This window comes from Eptatretus burgeri, chromosome 11, assembly GCF_056783735.1.
Source record: "Eptatretus burgeri isolate ZD-2024b chromosome 11, Ebu_testis_v1, whole genome shotgun sequence".
Classification (NCBI taxonomy): domain Eukaryota; kingdom Metazoa; phylum Chordata; class Myxini; order Myxiniformes; family Myxinidae; genus Eptatretus; species Eptatretus burgeri.
The window spans coordinates 18,207,170-18,229,837 of record NC_140971.1 but is presented as its reverse complement, the minus strand read 5'-3'; the positions used below and the strand labels follow the sequence as shown (position 1 = coordinate 18,229,837).

At 36.2% G+C, this 22,668-nt stretch overlaps 1 protein-coding gene across 1 annotated transcript in view; it reads left to right on the top strand.

The window, feature by feature from the left end:
* Window positions 1-22,668, top strand: part of LOC147016596 (DNA topoisomerase I, mitochondrial-like) — a 104,712-nt gene that overhangs the window by 45,236 nt on the left and 36,808 nt on the right. The window contains exons 8-13 of the mRNA XM_085845411.1: window positions 1,165-1,241; window positions 2,868-2,983; window positions 4,007-4,128; window positions 4,365-4,487; window positions 7,350-7,537; window positions 8,417-8,561. Coding sequence (XP_085701537.1) covers window positions 1,165-1,241; window positions 2,868-2,983; window positions 4,007-4,128; window positions 4,365-4,487; window positions 7,350-7,537; window positions 8,417-8,561 — 771 coding nt within the window. The remainder of the gene's footprint in view (window positions 1-1,164; window positions 1,242-2,867; window positions 2,984-4,006; window positions 4,129-4,364; window positions 4,488-7,349; window positions 7,538-8,416; window positions 8,562-22,668) is intronic.

Genomic DNA, 22,668 nt, shown 5'->3' with positions numbered 1-22,668 from the left:
CGCAATTATTAGAAAATGGAAGAAGTTCAAGATAACAGTCAATCTCCCTCGGTCTGGAGCTCCATGCAAGATCTCACCTCGTGGAGCCTCAATGATCATGAGAAAGGTGAGGGATCAGCCCAGAACGACACGGCAGGACCTGGTCAATGACCTGAAAAGAGCTGGGACCACAGTATCAAAGAAAACCATAAGTAACACACAACGCCGTCATGGATTAAAATCCTGCAGCGCACGCAAGGTCCCTCTGCTCAAGCCAGCGCATGTCCAGGCCCGTCTGAAGTTTGCCAATGACAATCTGGATGATCCTGCGGAGGAATGGGAGACGGTCATGTGGTCTGATGAGACCAAAATAGAGCTTTTTGGTTTAAACTACACTCGCCGTGTTTGGAGGAAGAAGAAGGATGAGTACAACCCCAAGAACACCATCCCAACCGTGAAGCATGGAGGTGGAAACATCATTCTTTGGGGATGCTTTTCTGCAAAGGGGACAAGACGACTGCACCGTATTGAGGGGAGGATGGATGGGCCATGTATCATGAGATCTTGGCCAACAACCTCCTTCCCTCAACAAGAGCATTGAAGATGAGGCGTGGCTGGGTCTTCTAGCATGACAATGACCCGAAACACACAGCCAGGGCAACTAAAGAGTGGCTCCGTAAAAAGCATCTCAAGGTCCTGGAGTGGCCTCGCCAGTCTCCAGACCTGAACCCAATAGAAAATCTTTGGAGGGAGCTGAAAGTCTGTGTTGCCCAGCGACAGCCCCGAAACCTGAAGGATCTGGAGAAGATCTGTATGGAGGAGTGGGCCAAAATCCCTGCTGCAGTCTGTGCAAACCTGGTTAAGAACTACAGGAAATGTCTGATCTCTGCAATTGCAAACAAAGGTTTCTGTACCAAATATTAAGTTCTGTTTTTCTGATGTGTCAAATACTTATTTCATGAAATAAAATGCAAATTAATTATTTAAAAATCATACAATGTGATTTTCAGGATTTTTGTTTTGGATTCCGTCTTTCACAGTTGAAGTGTACCTATAATAAAAATTACAGACCTCTACGTGCTTTGTAAGTGGGAAAACCTGCAAAATCGGCAGTGTATCAAATACTTGTTCTCCCCACTGTATATAAACAAACCTCACTGCTATGTATGCTTTTGCTTTTTTCAGGATAGAAAAACAAGGATTAAGGAAGAGCCAGACAAAAAGAAGAAGAAAAAAGAAGAGCCAGAACAGAAATGGAAATGGTGATGTCTCTCGGGTTTTTGCTTTGTTACTTAATTTTTTTTGTTAATCATCAAATGATTAACTTTTTCTTAAAACAAGTTCTTAATGTAAGGGCTGCTGACTCGACTTGGGCTTGTTGTTAAGAAGGATCCAAAATGTCATTGACACTGATTTAAAGGTGTTGAACTGTATGTATTTACACTTACTTCAACCATATCCGTAGTCTACCGACTGCTTTAAAGCACAATCTTGAGGGACAAGCAGGAACTGTAGTCATTTGGAGGGTGTTTCACAGGTCGTGTGTTGGGACATCCTTCAACGAAGGTTAATTACATGTTTAACCAAGATGGGGAACAGCTGTGTGAGGACAATTTGACTTTGTTTTTATTTTTTCCCAAAAGATAAAGAACCGACATTAATGCACAAATGTTTAGAATAAATTTGACTTTAAGGGAGGACTGCACTTGTTGCACTCAATGGAGTACTTTGTTCTGATCACTTTCATCATGATTCTTGGGAAGACTATATTACTTATTCGTAATTTATATGGCTTTTTGAAGTGAGGTATTAAGAAAAACAAATTGGCCAACTTTGGTAACTTCCGATGCATATCGGGAATGAAACGTATCGATAAAAGTATAATGAAACAACACAAAAGATTTTCAAGCACTCCATGTGCAAAGGATGTATTCTATGAAAAGACCCAGAAGCACAATTTTGTGGTGATTTAAAATATGCCCCTCCTTTCCCTTCCCTTGGCTCTGCTTTGATATATATATATATATATATATATATATATATATATATATATATGTATATATATTCATACATATACATATATATGCCTGGTGTTGGCGCAGTGGTTAGGGCAGTGGCTTGGAATCCAAAAAAGGTCCTGAGTTCAAGCCCCGTTGGGCCACTGAATTAATACACCAGGGGGTTGACTCAGCCTGTCATCCTTCCGAGGTCGGCGAAGTGAGTACCAGTGTACTGGGCCGGTGTGTACCCCGGTTAAAATAGGTGTACCATATCCCTGTGTCGTAAGAGGCGACCAGGGTTGCGTCAGGAAGGGCATCCGGCGTAAAACATGTGCCAAATCACTGAGCGGATCATACGGATGATCCGCTGTGGCGACCCCAAACGGGAGCAGCCGAAAGAAGAAGAAGAGATACATATACATATACACACACACACGCACACACACACTGTGTATGTGCTATGTTAGTCAAGAGGGCAGCATGATGTTCTCATTGCGGTTAAAACAGTGTTCAGTTATTTGAGTTTCTCACAGGAGAGTGCGTGCCTCCTATTGACATTCATCAGCGAATGAAAGTTGTGTGTGGCGATGATTTGCCCAGCGTCACTGTTTTTAGTACCTTGAGCCCATCGACGGACAATACTCATATAAATGCAATCATCACCATACACAACTTCCAAACTCTTGGGTCTCACTCTCAGCTATGATCTTTCTTGGGCAAACCATATTTCTAAGTTTGCCTCCAAAGCTAGCCTCCTACTTGGCATCCTCTGCCATGCAAAGTCCTCCCTTGGCACACCTTGAACTCTTATCCACCTACCTTGAACCTTATCCACCTACCTACCTAGCCTTGAAGTAAAAAGCATTTCCTTTCTTTTCGGCACCACAGGTGGGAAGAAGAGCGCCACACAGATGGTATCAAATGGAATTCATTAGAACACAAAGGCCCAGTCTTTGCTCCTGCATACGAACCTCTCCCTGATAATGTTCATTTTTACTATGATGGTAAGCCTTGTTTGCGCTACGGCTTTCATTGTTCTCCATTCCATGAATGTTACATCTGTCAAAATCTGCTTTTGCTTGACTTGCAAGTATTAATGATGGGAAAGATGGGAGTTGGAAAATGGATTGGTTACCATCTTTGGACGTTACAGCAACTTGAAGCCTTCAGGTTTGTTATGCCCTTTGATTCGATTGTCATGGTTAGGTCGAGGGATTCCTCAAACTGTCTGTGTCTGTGTGTGTTTTATATATCATACGAGCAGAGTACCCGCCCTACGGGCGATCTTGTTCCAAGCATGCAACGCATTCTTCTGACGCATACCTTTTATTTGGGTGTTGTATAGGCAACTGACAGCTGTGTATATGCAAAATAAAAAATACTGGGGTTGCATGAATGGAGCAAAAACATACCGAATGCTTATAATTCAAAACACCTCATTGCACTGGAAAACGTGGGGACACTAATTCTGTACTGTAAATGGTGGAGACTTGTAATACCACTTGGAGGTGGTGCTACACGATACGCATTTACATAGATAATTTGTGTCGTCCTCCCCACGACCACCGGTAAAGATAAAAACACCCGCATACATCATGCTGATCCAATGTAGCAAGTCTGGATGAAATTGGCCAAGAGCTGTCGGTGGAGTAGCGTGACAAACAAATGCACACACACAAACACCGGTCCGTGAATTTTAGTAAGGATACCTGATGTGGAGTACTGTACCGTAAGGTCACTATTTGGAACATGCATTATAATGAGTGGAATGTTTGCTTGGTAATCCTCTTATAAAGAACAAATTTAAACAGGGTGAAATGCAGAATATTTAATTATTAACATTGGCTGTGTGGTTGTTTGGTTTGGGGGGGGGGGGTTCTGTCGCACTATAAACACGTATATGATTTCATGGCAAGTCCATCAAACATGTCTGTTATCATAAGAGTTGTTATAACAAGACTTCACTGTAATTTGTGTGCTCTTTCAGTTTTCAGCCATTAAATTGCCTTTTAATGACCCCTTTTCAGGTAAGGTCAGAAAGCTAAGTAAATCAGCAGAAGAGGTTGCAACATTTTTTGGCAAAATGCTTGACCATGAGTACACCACAAAGGACGTGTTTCGGAAAAACTTCTTCAAAAACTGGAGAAAGGTTTGTGACTCAGTCCTCGTCTGTTATTCAAATCATTTGTAAGATTGTATTCATGGCCAACATTTGTTCCTGTGTTGTTTTTTTGTTGTTGTTTGTTCATTATCTCCTAGATGGCCAATTTTTTTTTTTTTAATTATGAATAATTTTATGGCAATTGTTAATCATTTTATAATCTCTCAGTGCTGGGTTCTTGCTGTTGAATATTTGAAATGCATCACCATTATGGATTCTCGCAGGAGATGACACATGAGGAGCGAACTGTCATCACGAGCCTTTCAAAATGCAATTTCAATGAAATCAACGAGTATTTCAAGACCAAGACGGAGGAGCGGAAGAATATGAGTAAAGAAGAGAAACTGGTATGGGAATGTGATGATAGCATCCTGTGTAAAGTATTTCTACTTGTTTAAGACGACACACATTATTCTCGTAAAACTGAGGACAATAAAATAAAGGAAAAGCCAATATATACCATTACGTTTGGTGTTTGTTCTTGATCTATAGTGTTTACTGTTTATGCATCCTCTGTTTTCGAGTTTAGGTCTGGCTTGCTGAAAGCAGTTTTGGGTAGGTAATACACTGGGTGGTTTGACATTGCTTTTCCAACAGTAGACTGAGCAAGATGGTGCAATTTCACCAGTGTACCAATACGCAAAGACCTATTTTTTATCCCATGCGTGAAGCGAAAATCGGCGTTGAGCAATCGGTTCACTTTGTCCGTCTAAGGACGTCAGTTTATGATCAAGGAACAACTTCATTTCAATTGAATGTTGTTTCGAACACGAATCGGAAAACTAACCTGTAGTTTAGCAGTACTTCGGTTCTGAATTTATCCCGATCGCACATGCACAGTTTAGAGATAATATTTTTGTCTGTCTGCCTCTCTCGCAGTCAAACAAAATTGAGAAATCATTGCATACAGAATACTTAGTTTTTAGCGCCGTCATAAAGGACACAACCAGGCATGGAGAGTTAATACAACGTGGTTTAAATAGGGAGATGTAAAAGACGCCGCACCAATGGCGATAAATTTCCGAAAAATGTTTTTTTTTTTTTCTACAACCTTGAAAATCTTTATTTTATTTCAATTTAATTATATACTTGAACACTGTGGAACAGAAATTGCCTTATTGGCACTTTCAAAATCTTTATGTTCATCAGTACTTGGACAAAATATTACGGCGTTTCACATCATCTCGACCAATCAAATTTTCCGCCTGCAAACCCCGCCCATGTCCTTTTTGTCTCAGGACAACAGCGCTGGGGTAAGATGTAGTATGAACTCAGGTTTTAAAGGCACTGCAGGGTCTTTAATACATTGACGCCATAAAGCGGGAACATGTACAGTAGCTCGGTTAAAGTACCCTCCAAAAGCACAGTGTGCTACATGAAATAACGTCGTCCTTGCAAAGACTGTGAGGACGGTGTGTTGCCCATCTCCTTTGCTGTGATTCGGCGTCAGACTGATACCACTGAGATGCCAAGCGCTATGGCTGAGTTGTCATGTCAGCGATTTACTACTTTCATATTTAATATTTAGCTTTGGCTGTGTTGCTATCTAGATTACTTGCATGGTCCTCCTTAGGTAAATTGCCAAAGGATGCGATTCACTACACATGCCTTGTGCACCGATGCACAGGTTGCCAAACGCAAAGGGTACTTTAATTGTTGTGAGGAAATCGTGCATTTGGATGTTTCCTACAGGATACGTTAAACATTGGCACAGACAGGCACAATACTTGCTCGATTGTCATTCTGTAATTTTGAACCCTTAGTCACTTTTTGATGAGAGCTTTGACAATCTGCCATTAAACAGAGTTGTACCTTTTGCTATTTTGTACTTGGACATCTCAAAACACACATTTTGGCTTGCATTTGGATTTTGGGAATTTTATGGGGGAGGGGTGTTTTTATCCCCCGCCGCGTGGCGGAAGGGGGATATTGTTGTCACCCGGGTCATCCGTCCGGCTGGCTGGGCGTCAACATTTATAGCTGTGAGTGCGATAACTCATAAACTGTTCGCCATATCGATTTGAAATTTCGGTCACACATGTACCACCTTAAAAGGAAGAACCCTATTGATTTTGGGCGTGGCCGGATCCAAGATGGCCGACTGGGGCGGTTGTCCGTCCGTCCGGCTGGCTGGACATCAACATTTAGAGCTGTGAGTGCGATAACTCATAAACTGTTTGCCATATCGATTTGAAATTAGGGTCACACATGTACCACCTGAAAAGGAAGAACCCTATTGATTTTTGGTGTGGCCGGATCCAAGATGGCCGACTGGGGTGGCCATCTTGAAAAAAATGTTTTTTGTAATAAATGGAAAAACGCTTATCTGATTTCAATTATTTTTCAATGGTGGGGGATTCCCCATCTCTGATGGGTATATTTTTTTGATGTTGTTAAGTTTAAGGAAGGTATGAAAAGTCAATTTAAACTCACTCAGTTTGCAAAAGGGAACGTGCAATATTTAAGGGATTTTAGGTTTAACTCTTTCTTAGAATGCTCAATCAGGTATTCGGGTATCCAGAATCAGCTCCAGCATGATGACCTTCATCACTAACAAAGGATCTTACATGTTCTTCGGTCTCTGTCACCACTCGACATTCGTATTCGCTTATGGGAAATGGGTTTTGAAGCTAGTTTAGTGGCACGTTGACCCAATAATCATGTGTTGGGTGTGAGTGGTGTTTTTGGAAGTCATAGTTGTAGATTTGATCCCCCATTCTCTCCACCTACCCCATTGGTGAAAACAAAACAGCCCTTGTACCTGTTATGGTGTTTATGCTGCATCTGCAGCTGGCTTCCTAAAATGTATAATTAACCATTTTGTTGCTGTATAGCAGAGAAATTTGCACACTCATTTCTAAGCTGGCTTGCCTGGGTTCGAATCTCGACCCAGCTAAAAACCGTCATCCCGGTGTTTCACAGAGAGTGATTTATCAATGTGCGTGCAGTCACTCGAATGTACGTTAAACTGGGCATCCTGTCTGATGGCATTATTTTCTGGATATTAAAGATCCCACAGTGTCCTTTGGGAGGAGTAGGCAAGCTATCGCCGGCACCATGGTTAAATTCCAAATTCCCTCCCAAACTACTGCTGGGAGAGTGATGGCAAACCACCCAGCATAACCATTGCTAAGAAACTGCTTCAGCAGCCCCAGTGTTCTAAAGAGTATGGTACATCTCATCTCAATGGAATGCTTTGTGTTTCACAGAAAATCAAGCATGAAAATGAGTCTGTTGTTAAGGCGTATGGCTTCTGCTTAATGGATGGGCATCGTGAGAAGATCGGTAACTTCAAGATCGAACCACCGGGACTTTTTCGTGGCCGAGGAGACCACCCTAAGCAAGGCATGCTCAAGCGCCGGGTACAACCAGAAGATGTCATTATCAACTGTAGCAAGTAAGTAACTCATTAACCCTTAGTTTCACACAATGTGTGTTGTCATCTGCAAAAAGGACAAGAGGCTTTTCCAGAGCATTAGAGAGATCATTTATATTGATGAGGAACAAGACTTGGCCCAACACACTGCCTGGGGGCAACTTCAGCCTCCACAGGGAGAGGGGAAGAGAGAGTTCCATTGATGGCAACATGTTGACTGCATGAGTGGAGGAAATCAGAAATCCAGGAATGAAGGTAGCCTCGAATTCCCCATGCAAAGAGCTTGGCAAACAAAACAGAATGTCAGACTATGTCAAATGCCCGATTATATGTCCAAGGAGGCAGTCCTCACCTCTTGTTTGAGATTGAGGGCCTCCAACCATTGCTAAGAGAGGAGGCGTTATTGCCCAAGGAAAAAGTATTGTTGCCTTGACTTTTGCAGGTCCGATAGGTGAGACTTGCGTATAATTATTACACTTATCTCTATGTAAAGGGGTTTTCACGTTTTCTACACACGGACTAACGTCCTTTTTTAGGAGTCGAGATAAAGGAGGTCGAGCCGACTATAAACTGTCAGATTTGTATTTCGCAGGTAAGGTGTTACATCACAAAGTGTACCATCTCGCAGATGGACTTTGGTGAACATTAAATATTCCTTGGTTTCTTTCACCAAGATTAGGAGAATTATCACTGTCATCCTGAATATATTAGAAATGTCTGGTGAATTTGCCTTCAGTCAAACACCAGGCCTGGCCAGCCTCGTGAAAGTCTTCCCCTTTGGTTGATCCAACAAGAAGGTGCGTTTGTTAAATAAGTTGATGTTCTTGTGGTGTCTTAGTAGATTTAGCAGATGATGATATGGGAGGTTTTTCAGTCATTTGTTTTCTGTGGTTCTTACAGAGGGGGCAATATCCCTCAACCACCAGCGGGTCACAGGTGGAAGGAGATACGGCATGACAACAAGGTGACTTGGTTATGCAGCTGGACAGAGAACATCCAGGGCCAAGTCAAATACATCATGCTCAATGCAACATCCAGGATCAAGGTGAAATCTTTCTCTTTCTCTTCTAACTCTTTTTAATTTAATTTCTTTTTAAGTTATATTTCCTCACATGTGGTGCATTTACTAACCAGTCTCACATCATGCAAAGTTGATACAAACAGGTCAAGTCAGGAATTGGAGCATGTGCCAGAGCAGAACGTCACATTTATAATTGTCCTACTGCATTTTTCTATTTTTCCGCCCTGAAAATCTAGTATATTTTTGAACGGAACATTGTAGGGCCACCAAAGTTGGCAGACTTAATGGGGGGCCCATCTGGAGTGTCATTTGGGGGGGAGGAGGGGAGGGGAGATGGAGGTCGAATCTTTGTAAAACAGGCTATTCAAGTCGGCCGTATTTGCAGTGCTACCAAACCTGGCTTACTTAACGAGGACCCCATGGAGAGATTTATGTTTAACGCCTTTATAGAGGTAAAGGCATAGAAATGTAAGTAGAGTAGAATGGCCATACTTAATGTTTCCAAGAGCGGCACGTGTAACTCGTGGTGGCCATCTTTTAATATGTAATCGTTACAATGATGTCATCGAGTGAGTTTTGCGCTGAAGATCCAAGCTGTTTTACATCCAAAAACATCAAATTTGAAGGATCATGGCATAAATATACACCCTAACTGGCATTGTGTACCACTCTTGCTGTCTGATGGGTAACCCATGGAGTATTTGTGCCGCATTTCACTCGCTGTCGTTGGTGAAATACTTCTGCGTGAATACTCCACTCGTGGCCCATCAGATATCAACAGTGCTCCACAAAGCTCGTTACTTTATATATACAGGAAAGCCATCAAACTGCAAATTAAATAATAGATCTGAGCAGCTCTGACGGTCATCTCTGATGGTCAGTTTCAAAATAATCGGCCCAGTAATAAGGGAGGAGAGCCAAAAATGAAAAAAATATTAACTGACCGATGAACATCACCACCCATTTTGCAAGAGCTTTTTTTACCTTACAATATATTGTTCCAGATTCGTGGTCTGGGTTTGTCACAAGAGAGCTCCTCGGACCTTTACCCGACCTCTGGTCCTGAGGCCGCTGGCTACATATAACCCTGCGGTCCGACAGGTTGCTCGACAACTATGGCCTCCAAAATAAAGTATCAAATCTGTTATTTAAGTTGAAGTTTGTGTCTGTCCGTGTGTCGGTGGCCTGCTTTTGCTTTTCTAGCCTGGGTTTGAATCTTGGCCCAGCTATAAACTGTCATCCCAGTGCTTTACAGACTGGGTGATTCATCAATGTGTGTGTATCGCCTATCTGATGGACGTTAAACTGGACATCACATCACCAATATTAGTTGGCGGACATTAAATATCCCATAGTGTCCTTCGCAAAGAGTCTGCAAGCTATTGCCTGCACCCTGGGCAATTTACAAATTCCTGCCCTAACCTTAGTCGAACGTCACGTCTGACCAGCAGATTCACGAAAACTTGAGCCAAACTTTCCCCGGCCATCCCTGCAAGAGCATCAGCCTCAAACAAAGCATAACGTGATCTTTCACTGGCCATGACTCTTCAATCATGTAACGATGCCGAAGTGAGGAGGATCCAACGAGGGGTTTCACTGTACTGTTTTTTTTTTTATTATTTTATTTTATTTTATTACGGGAGAAGTTCGGGCCCCTCAGTGGACCCTGAGCTCTGAGGCAGCGACCCCCACCCTGAGCCCCACTTTCATCGGCCTTGGTACCACACACCATCAGTCCCAATCAATCAAATGTGATCACAGTCCCACTGGCTTCCATACAATCAGTAGTGTTGACAATAATAGCTGCTAGGCCACTGACGTAGTAAGGCTGATTTGCCTCGCATGAATAAATTGTGCAAATCTTGCTCACAATTGCTGAATATTGATAATCATAGAAATTATGAATAAACGCTTCCACTCACTTGTGGAAGCTTTGACCATGTCATTTTGCCCCGATTTGGTAGATTGTGCAGTTAATCACAAAGCATTCTGTCCGACTGCTGTTACGCGACTTCCTTGAAGGCACCATCATCATTACATATTCCACGATGGCCACCAGAAATTCTGTGCTAAATATCGGAATGACCAGTCGACTGTACTTATTTGATGCATAATAGCCTTTATATATATTTTTTGTTGGTGGGGATAATGCAGGCCTCGTGGAGGATGAATTGTGAAAATAAAAAAAAACATGAAGTTATTAGCTTTTAATATAGTTTGAGATTTAAGTGGGAGGTTGGTGGGATTTGGAATTGTGGGACGGTTCATTTATTTAGCCATTTTAATTGATTGTGACCAAACTTTTCAAGGATAGTGAAGGTTCTTTGGGGGTGGAGGGTGGAGGTTTTGGGTAGGGGTTCATGATTAGTTATGCATGTTGTCTTGAGAATGGTGGGGGCATTGCACATGGAATCACCTCATGCTCGGCACTTGTTTTTAATTCATTTTTACTCTTAATCTTTGGATTAATTACCCCATGTGTGCAAAATGAAAAGCGGGATTAAACAATTGGTTCACTTTTCACTTTATCTGTCTGTCTGTCTGTCTACAGACGTCAGTATATGATCGACAAACTACTTGATTTCAATTGAATTATATATTTTGAACTCTAATTGGAACAATAACCTGTAGTTTAGCAGTACTTTGGCTCTGAATATGGCAAATTGTACGGAATCTCGCCCCGATTGTGCATGCACACATAGTAAGGTAATTGTTTGTCTTTACTAATTATCTGGTCATCATACAAAATTGAAGATCATTCCAAATGGGAAACTTACTAGTTTTTGGGACATCAAAAAGGACACAAATAACAGGCACAAATGACTGATTTGACATGTTAAATAAGTTGGTGAAATAGACACTGCATCAATGGCGGTAAACTTCAAAAAAACTTCAAAAATATATCTATATTTTTTGTACAGTCTTTAATACTTTTATTTTACCTACATTTAATTTTATACAATACTTGAACACTGAAGAACACAAATTGCTGTCTTGGGCACTTTCAAAAACCTTCAGTTTCGCAGTACTATACTTTGAAAAATATTTATGATGTTTCATCCCGTGAGGACAGAGTTACTGTGAGATCACTGAGATTCATCATTCAGACAGATATGGCAGTGCCTTAGTGCAAAATACAAAGCAACAGTTGGAAAGATGTTTCCAATGTCCTTTTTCTCAAGACTGCACAGGAGTAGGGTAAGAATACTGATTCTGGCTCACTTTTCCCCATGTAAATGAATGGGGGATTTTCAGCGATTTATATTTTTTTTCCCTAAAAATAAATCCCCTTTTTATCCCAAGGTATATTTATTTGTCCCCCCTTTTAACCTGGAGGTTGAACCTCATTGAATTGAACACCTGGGGGTTGAACAGCTCACTCATTGAACCTATAAAGATTTGTTCATTCTCAAATTCCTTCAATAGTTTAATTTTCTTTGCACAATAATCCCCATCTAAAATATTGACAAACAAAACATTTGAATCTTTATATTTTTTAAGATACCCCATTTGTGTCATTACGAAATGATAAACTTCTCTTAATGCTCTCATCTGGCCACCTCCTGAGCCACATATCATTTTGAGATTATAGTAAATTGTTTTTTCATTGTTCAATTGATAACCATCAAAGTTTTCAGTCCATTCAAGGATATTCATTTTTTTCTTTACATCCTCTAACTTACGAGTTTTTAAATTAATTCGCTTATTTGTTTTATTTACCTTTGTTTTAGTTATTTTTTCAATAAGACTTATTTGATATTTTTCACATTCATTATGTTTTCCATTTATATACCAAGACTGAGATTTTCTCCACTCTTTAGTTTGATTAATACTTGGTTTAACCATTTATATATTGTGCAAAACGCGGCGGTAGCCCTTAAAAACCCTAACCCATCTTCCCATCGTTAAAACATAATCTATTTTATACACTCTATCATACAATATCCATATGGAACACAATCTATTCCATTATCTAAAATAAATCTCTTATCATCAAAGGCTCCTAATGCCTTTTTATTTACTTCTTCACTATATATGTTATGTTTATAACTTCTTATTGTATTCATTTTCCTATATTCTTCTTTCTTATTCATCAAACAATTATAATAATTTCTAAAAGTTATTGATTTCTTTATTACATATTTCTTTATTCCCTTTAACCTCTTATCAATCTGTTCACCATACTTATAAGCATATGCCTTTGCTCTCAATCCAATAAACTCACTCATTACTTTTCCACCCAACTCATCCTTAAACTTACCAATAACCTTTTCATTCTTTTTGGAAAATAACTCACTCTTCTTGCTGAAATTACTTGTATCATATACTCCAATATTTTTCTTCATATCTTCATAAACATCATCAGTTTTTATATCTAGGATAAAACTATCAGTATCCATATACAACAATGAAACATTTTCACCATACTCTTTCTTTAAGTCATTATACAAATAATCATACATCAATATCTTTGATAAATCAAGAACTGCTGTTCCAATATAAATTGGTTTATCCATTACAATACTTTCCTTTTTCATATGAATTGCAGAAAAGTTCTCTGAAAAAACCTCTTCTCTCTCAAAACTTGGTTTATTTATCAATCTCGAAGCTTCTTTCCAAGATGTTGCGAATCTAATGTTTTGCCTGTTTCTAACATTTTCCATAGTCTTTCCAAATACAGCATTATTCATTAATTTATAAAAGTCCCCTTCAAATTTTACTTTGGTATTTGCTCTCATATCTGTATTGAATTGAATATACTTTTTCACCCAAGGACTTTGTTTAAATTTTAAAACTCTATGAATTTTAGCTACTCTCAATCCTTCTCTCAAAAACTGTTTTAAGCTTCTCTGATGTAAAACATATCCCTCTTTATCATAGAATGTTGTTAATAACTTTTCTGTTGATTTGCCTTTAATATTAAAACTTTTATGATAATCACTTAACCATTCTTTCTTTGGAGTTTCTTTCTCACATGCAAAAGGAAGATCTTTATGCTTATTATGAAGATCACTCGGGTACCTCAAATCAACTTCAAAATAATAACCTTCTTCTTCGTCATTCAATTCCTCTTGAGAAGAAATAACAATATTCATCAAAGCCTTTTCATAATCCTTTTCTTCCACCCACTCTAATTTACCATAAGGCAGAGATTGAGACATTGCCCATCCATACAAATTATTAGCATCAAAATACATCAAATAATTACTATCTTTTTCACTATTATAATTTGGAAGATATTTATTATTTGCTTTAGCATATCTTTTTGAACATACTTGTGATATTCCACCTCTCTTGGACTTCTCAATCATCAAAAGCATATCAACATCACTGATTAAATCTATATCTTGTTTTGTCATTTTCAACATTGCACTCCAAGCTAAACCAGGAGCTGTGAAATAGTGGGCAGGGTCTAATCCATAACAATTTTTATTATGACAGAGTGTTCTAAAAGCCTCAAACACATCAGCTAACAATAAAACATCTGTTTTTAGATATAAATCATGATATTCTCCAAGGTTCTTTATCTTAAATATTTTCCATATTTCTTGTGCGTGTTTATATTCCTTATCACTTATCTCTTCTTCATAAAGGTTATTATAGAAACTTTCTTTTGAAGGAAGTTGTGTTTCTTTAAATCTCATAAATGAATCCATATAATCATAAGGATAAATTCCCTTACTTGTAAGAATTTTCTCTTTACTTTGAATTTCATTCCTTGTTTGAATTTCCTCTCTCGTAAGAATTCCTTCTTTAATCAGAATTTCATCTTTAATCTGAATTTCCTCTTTAGTTCGAATTTTCTTTATAATTAGAATTTCATCTTCAGTTAGAATTTCCTCTTTACTTTGAATTCTCTCTTTAATCTGAATTTCCTCTTTAGTGAGAATTTCCTCTTTTGGAAAGAATGAATTAAGATTTGGAAAAGAGTCCGTGGAGCTTAGATTTGATGCGAGGTAGGCTAGTGGTGTTCCCATAAACTTGTAAGAATCTAAAAACCTAATACGAGTTATAGGTTTTGTGAATATCATTTTGAAAATGAAATATACTTTTGACTTGTGTTTGTTATAGCAGAAATATTCCCTGGTGTTTTTGAAAGTTCATTTATAAATAGATGTGTATCATAGTTGGCGCTGTTGTGAAGAAAGACTGGAATAAAAGAAGGTAATTTATAATTAAGATTACAACAGGAATGAGCGGGACCTCTATATTTACCAGTAAGATGACAATGGTCTCTAACTTTAAACTCCTTAATTTCCCCTCACAAATATGACAGATATTGTTCATTCTAAATTCTAATTTTTCTTCTTTGGTTAATTTCATCGGTTCATTTGTTTCTTTCATTAATTTAGTGAGTCTTATACAATCCTTTTCTAATCGTTTTACAAACTCTTGTGAAGCATTTTTTCCACGATAATGTTCAAGTTTGTTATACTTTTCTCCAACAGATGATTTGATATAATAACAAAAACCACAAGGAATATGTTTTTGATATTTATTTGTATATGGTTCTTTTGGATTAGGAGAAGCAGTATTTATCTTTTTAAGGATACATTCAAAATCAGCGTATATCACAAATGGGTGCATGATAGATTTATTATAATCTTCAAAATAAATCTTTTCACCAGGTTTAGGCATTGTAATTACAGCTGATTTATGATTACTACAATATTTTGAATGTTGTTCTAATCGTTCTTTTGTATGAAATGAATTAAGACATCGCTTACAAGGATATATTTTGTTTGCTGTTCTGAATACCTGAGAAGAGATTAATCTTGATAAATTATTGATGTATGTGTAATGTGAATTCTTTCCAACACTAAAATATAAAAGGTCAATGTGTGTTTCTTCATTTTTATAGTTGTTTGAAATTTTTAATATTTGAACTTTGTTTGTATCCGTTAATCCATATACATTAATAGAAAGATTATTCTTTTTCTCAAATTTAGGAATATCTGTTAGTGGCATTGGGAATTTAAAATCTTTAATGTCCAAGGTATTCTCATATTTCATATATTGTTTTACTCTTTCTGAATTACATTTTGGTGGATGTAAGTGAGCAAGAACAGACCAGAGAAAACATTTATTATCATTGTTCTTAATATTAACAACTGCCTTCTTTAGTTTTATTTCTTTTGGTAATTCAATATAAGAAGAAGCTTTAAGAGGGTTTGATTTTAGAATGTGTATATCTAAAAAGATGATTTTTTTAATATTGAATCCACTTCCTACCACTGTATTATCAACATCCTCCTCTTGTCTTGATAGTTCTTCATAAACCCCACTATTCAAAAAATCTTGAAATGATGTTATAAAATGAAGATCTGTTCTCATATAAGGAGTTTGTTCTTCATCTTGTCTTTTCATATTCATTTTCACTCCCATATAAAACTTTAAAGTTTTTATTTCTTTTAATGTCTTTTTAATAAATTTTTCAACATCGGGTTTTACTATTTCAATTGATTCAGCTATTGATGATGGACCGGGTTCTCCAAATTGAAAAATCCTTATTTTTATATGCCCTTTAAATGCCTCATCAGTGTTTTTAATATAATAGTCTCCCTTTACTTTAAACTCATTTTTCTTGTGTTTTTGTGATTGAAGATGTTGATTATAACTACTCTTCAAAACATCCTTTGAACAGATATCACAATGTTTTCTTTCCAACTCAAGAGGAGATATTTGATGAAATAGATTAAATGTGTGTTTGTTGGTTCGGAGGTGTTTTCTATAATGTTTATATTCGTGATTACAAACATCGCAGTACGTTGTATTCACCATATTTATAGAATAAAACTTTGCTTGAACTAAAATTTTCTTGATGAAAATTTCGTTTAATTTATAGGTGAATCTGTGCTTAAAAACATTTTATCCTCCAACTTTTTCACTTAATAAATACAATGTTTCAAGACACAAAAGACAAGTTTCAATCAATCTCTTCATCTGTTAAAGATACTGAGAAATATGTCAAGGATGTAAAATTGAACAAAGATAAATATAACAACTATTGGATAAAAACTATTATGGTAAATAATATGAGTTCTTCAATTTCCTTCAGTGGAAGGGCTTTTAGTATACCTGGTAGAACATCAATTAAAGTATCTCTAACAAAAGTTTCTCCTCTCCTTCTAGTAATATATTCAAAACTAGAAAAAGCAATGAAACAAGAAAAAGTATCAAAGAACAAAAACCTTATGGATGAAGCTTTAGAAAGAAAAGATAAGACCATCTGTAATATGCAAGGAGAAATTTGTATTTTTTTCAACAACCCTAAAGATGTAAATCTTGATGAAATAAAGGATGTTAATATATCAGGTGAAATGACATTTCGTTCAATAGTAGTTAACGATAATTTTAAAATTACCTTTAATATAAAAAATGTTGTCGTTGAATCTGATAATGAAAAAAGTATATCGATATCGATGGTAATATACAACTGAAAGTATAGATGAATTTCAGTTTAAGTAAAGTTTTACTTTATAAATATGCTAGACTTTCCTGATTCTCCATATGACAAATTTGAGAATTGTCCTGCGTGTGAAAGACGGGGATTAAACACAGAGTCAAAAGCCTATAAACAATGTATATTCTGTGATTATCTTCTAATTAATGATAATAAAAAATATAAAAAGGAAAATAATTCTTTTAGATTTACACCAAAAATGAATTACTTTACAAGATTGATTAGAGAAATGAATGTAAAGTATGAGGATGATAACACACCTTTCCTTACAAGGGAAGAAACTGAACGTATAAGAGAAATGTTCAAAGGATTGTTGTTGTATATTATTCATGGATGTAATTTTCAGGGAAATATCAACACAAGATATTGTATAAATAAAATAATGGATTATCTTGAAATTAAACCTGAACTTAGGATAAAATATAGAGTTTCTAAAAAAGCCAATAATAAATTAAATAACCTGTTTTTCAAATATATAAATGAATGATTTTTTACCTATTTGGGAAAATAAGATAAAATTTAACAACCATAAAAATCTCCCAAATTCATTAAGATGTCTCATAGTTGGTTCAAGTGGATGTGGAAAAACCTGCTTACTTTTAAAAATGCTCCTCACTCCCAACTTTTTAGATTATGATAATTTAATAATTTTCACAAAGTCGAAGTTTTCAACCAGAGTATCAACTACTCTCACAAGGTTTTAATGCTGGTCTTCAAAAGAAGATATAATAGGTTTATTTAAACGTCAAAAAACCTAAATGATTATAACATTGAAGATATAATTCAACTATTTTGCGATACATAGAGTTGTAAAAAGAAATCAAAGCTTATAACTTGTATTCTTAGTCATAACACAGATGATATACCGTCCTCCCAAGATATGGATAAATCAAAAAAGAACATCGTTATCTTTGATGATTGTGTTAATGAGAGAAACCAAACGGTAATGGACAGCTACTACACAAGAGGGAGACATTCTTCTTGTAATTGTATTTATCTTAGTCAATCGTACTTTCAACTTCCTCGTCGTTCCATCAGAAACAATGCTAATACTTTTATTTTATTCAAGTTAAATTCAATAGATATCAATAATTTTTGGAGAGATAATTGTTCTACATTATGTAGTAAAAAGAAATTTGAGGATTATATGAAGCACACGACTGAAAAATATAAATATATTGTTGTGAAACAAGATGAGATATTAAGGGATATATTTTTTGTTTTATAAACAATTACATATATAAATGACAACTATTATTATAAATCTTGTGGGTAAATCTGCTTCTGGAAAAAACTTTCAGAAATCAAGGTTCTTGTGTAGTACAAATGAGAATATTGTAAATTTACTTAAAAAACACCCCGTGATACGCATTGTATCAACAACAACTAGAGCAATAAGACCTGGAGAAGTAAAAGGTGAAGATTATCACTATATTTCAGTGGAGGAACATATGCGATTGAGGAATGAAGGACAAATATTTGAGGAGGTTTCTCTTGGTACAACAAAATATTCACATTGTAAGAGTGAGTTAAAGAAACTAAAATCTGGTGGTGTTGGGATATTAGAAACTAATCCAGAAGGAACGAGACAAATTATTAAATATCTGAGCGGAGTGAAGATTTTATCATTCGGTTTTGATGTTGATGAAGAAACTCAACACAAACGTATGAAAAGCAGAGATGCAAGGATTAGTGAAGAAGAAATTACAACTCGCATTAATGTTAATAAAGAATTTGATGAAATATTTAAAGAAAAGGATTTATTTGAACACATCTACTTGAATGATGAAGAAAAGGAAAATTTCCCTGTTGATCTTTACAATTCATTAAATGATATTTTACAATAAATAAATGGATACAAAAGAAAGAGCAAGAAGATTTAAGGAACATCAAGAGTTGGTTTCAAAAGTTGTAAAACAACAGGAAGACATAAAGAAGAAACGCAGACAGAAACTAACGGGCGAAGAAGCATTTGAAAAAAAACAAGAGAAATTTTTTAAACCACTTTTAAAGACTTCCCAAGAAAAATGAAAGATGTTTCCACAGTTCCCACAGTAGAATATACTCCTAGAAAGCTTCAAATGTTAAAAGATTTCAGTCAAATGACGGAGGAAGAATTAGAGCATTTAGGAGAATTAGAATATGATGATGAAGGTTTATTTCAACAACTGGAAGAGATTAATCAACCCCCTGATTATATTGTGAATGCTGTTCAAAACAATGAATATTCAGCGGATTCAAAAACCAAAGCAGGACTCATTCCAACAGAACAACCAGCAATATTTCATCTTGTTCAAGAAAAGGTATTGATATTTAATGATGAATTAAGGTTCTTAAGTTCTGCTCAACCCCTGTTAAACTAACTCCGAGATTAATGTTTCTTCTCACAAAAGATGGAAGACAAGGTTCAACTGTGAGGGATGAATCAAAGTATATTGATAAACCATTGGATATGGAAAATAATGATGATAGAGTATATATTGATTTGCTGAACACTCTAAATTATAAGGTTATTCTTTCTGGTAAAAGTAGGAAGAATGAGAAGGAGAAACACATTATTCAGGCTTTAAGTATCCTTGGTTCAGGTATTAGTTTTCTTCCAAATGACCCATCGCAATTAGTTAATAGACTGTTATTGTTGTTCGGCAGTAAGAAGGCTGGAAATAACAATTGTTTTAATGAAGCATCAGCCATTTTAGACCAGTTGATGAACATGAAAATAATTAATAAATCTCAATATAAAGACATTTTAACTCATATTAAATAAGATGAGAAGCACAATCCTGAGTTTTAATTTCACAACAAGCGACCACACATCTTCATTCCCATACCCACTACAACTTGACACAACAAAAGAATATGAGGCATCTTTATTGTCCATGGAGACTTATAATACCTTATTTAATATAACCGAGAAAAATGACAAGTTTAGTTATAATCCGGGAAGTGGATACAAAACGATAACAGTCTCACCCGGAGCATACGAGATTTCTCAAATATCTTCCGAAATTGCTCGTCTTATGAAAGAACAGGGTGATGAACCAAAAAATATTGTTATAAACATTCAAAAACATACTTCAAAATCAACGATTAAAGTTAAAAATAACTACAAGGTTGATTTCACAATTGATAATTCATTTAGAGAGTTATTAGGTTTCTCCTCAAAAAGATTGAAACTAATGGGACGTTTTACAGTGATAATGTCATTCAAATATCCTCAGGAATAAATTCGGTGTTAATTCACTGTGATTTGATTGATGGTGCTTATAATGATGGATTAAAAACAAATACAATATTTTCATTCAGCGCATACTCAACCCCAATTGGTTATAAATTCAATATGGAGCCTAAAAATTTGGTTTATCTACCTGTGTCAGGAAAAACCATACACAGAGTAAATTTTAGGATAACCGACCAAGATAATCGTGTGATTTCTTTTAATGGAGAAGTTATATCCATCAGAATTCACCTACGTGAAGTTTTTCAATAAATAAATACGATGGTTATTGTGAGGAAGCACGAGTTGGGAAAATATAAAATAATTACAGGGGATGGGATGTTCCATTTCCCGTACTACAAGGGTGAAGGTATGTATCTTGGTAGAGGATACTATAAACCTAAGAGACAAAGGGGTGTTGGACATCAATTTAGAGGAGATGGGATAATTGATACTCTCATGGGTATTGGTTCAACTATTCTTAAACATAAAGACCTAATTGGTTCAACTGCTTCTGCTGTGGGAAATGTAGCAGGTGCTGTAAAGAGTATAAAAGATGCTCAGAAAGAATCTCATAAATTACAAGCAATAAAAGAAATTAAGAAAGGTAAAACTCAGTTGTCCCCCAAGAACGACAGAAAATAATTCAAATACTTGGATCAGGGTTTCAAAAGTTTTAACATCTTTTTTCCTAAATAAATACAAGTATGGAAGCAATTGATAGTATCTATGATTTGGATGATACTATTATTATCTCAAACTCCACTAAAAAAGAAGATTACTTCAAGGTAAATGCAATAACTGGAACAGACTGGAATACAAATGGTACAAAAAGTTTTGAAATAAATAATCAACAAACCTATTTGAATCTCTCCGAAAGTTTCTTGTTGTGTAAATTTAAATTCACTAAGGCTGGGAATAACACAAACGCTACACTTGTAAATGATTTCTTCTGGAAAATGTTTGATAGTGTGCGATTGTATATTGGAACACAAGAAGTTGAAGCGGTTGATTATGTCTCTGCTGTATCTGAAATGATGAAATTTACACTCTATACATTCAGTGATAGAATGGGAAAGGGGTCTGTCGAAGGTTTTATTCCTGATATGTCAACGGGAACAAACACAGACCCTGGATATATTCAAAGGAAAGGAATGTATAATGATGATACAAAAGCAGAAAATAGTTTTACTGTGGCAGTTCCTCTTAAAGGTATATTTGGATTTTGTGATTATGATAAAGTTCTGTATGGTCTTAAAATTAGATTTCAACTACAAAGGAATGATAATGAAAATAGATTGCTTTTTGGTGTTGGTAATGCTTTTGGTGATCAGAATAAATTTGTAATTGAGGAGATGAGTTGGTATATCAGTGAATATACTCCTAATCTTAAAACAGAAGAGATGTTGAATCGAAGACTTAACTCAAAAAAACCACTCAGTGTATCATACCTCAAAAGAAGATGTCAACACGTTAAACTCAATCAAACTACTTACACGTGGAATTTGGGTGTTCTGGAAGGAAAGCCACGATATCTGTGGATGATTTTTAAAAAGCCAGATGGTGATACTGCGACTGATAAGAATAATGCATTGAGTGATAATGCTAAGGTGAAACAACTTCGCGTTTCTCTAGATGGAACATTTTATCCACGAGATAGATTGGAAATTAATTGGGAAAAAATGATTTTGCTGAAGCATACAAGTCTTACCAAAAGGTGTGTGAAAGTAATGGAAATAAAGAACCTATTTTGGATATGACAGCATTTAAAAGTTTGTATACAATCTATACGTTTGACCTGAGCGCTCAAAAAGAAACTATAAAGTCTAATCGATTGGATACTTCCCTATACATTGAAAGAGGAGAGAGTGAAGAAGTTGATACATATTGTTTGCTTTTGGAAGAAACAGAATTGCAGATTAATACAGATAATGGTGTGATGATTAGTCTCACATAATTTTTTGTTAAATAAATGAGTGGCAAAGTACCAACTGGGGTATATGTTAATCAAATCAATCTTCATAAACTATCATCTTGTGTTCAAAATCAAAAGCCTTGTACGATTAACGTTAATACAATTCACAGAAAAGGAGCAGTAAGAATTGATGTTTTGCTCACAAGAGAACAGGTTAAAATCTTGAATGACACTGGCTCACTTAAAATTAAAATGACAAAACCAATGTTGAAAAAATATTCAATAAGAGAGACGAGTGGAGGATTTCTCCCATTTCTAATTCCTTTATTTGCTGGTTTAAGTGCGGTTGGAGCATTGACGGGTGGTATTTCAACAGCGGTCAAAACTGCCAACGAAAGGAAGGCTCAACTCCAGGCTCAAAAAGAATTGGAAAGACATAACAAAGAGTTGGAGAAACAAATTAGTGGAAGTGGTGTAATTGTAGATTTTGCTGAAAAACTTGAAGGTCTGCCTGATAAAGCGAGATTGTTAGTTG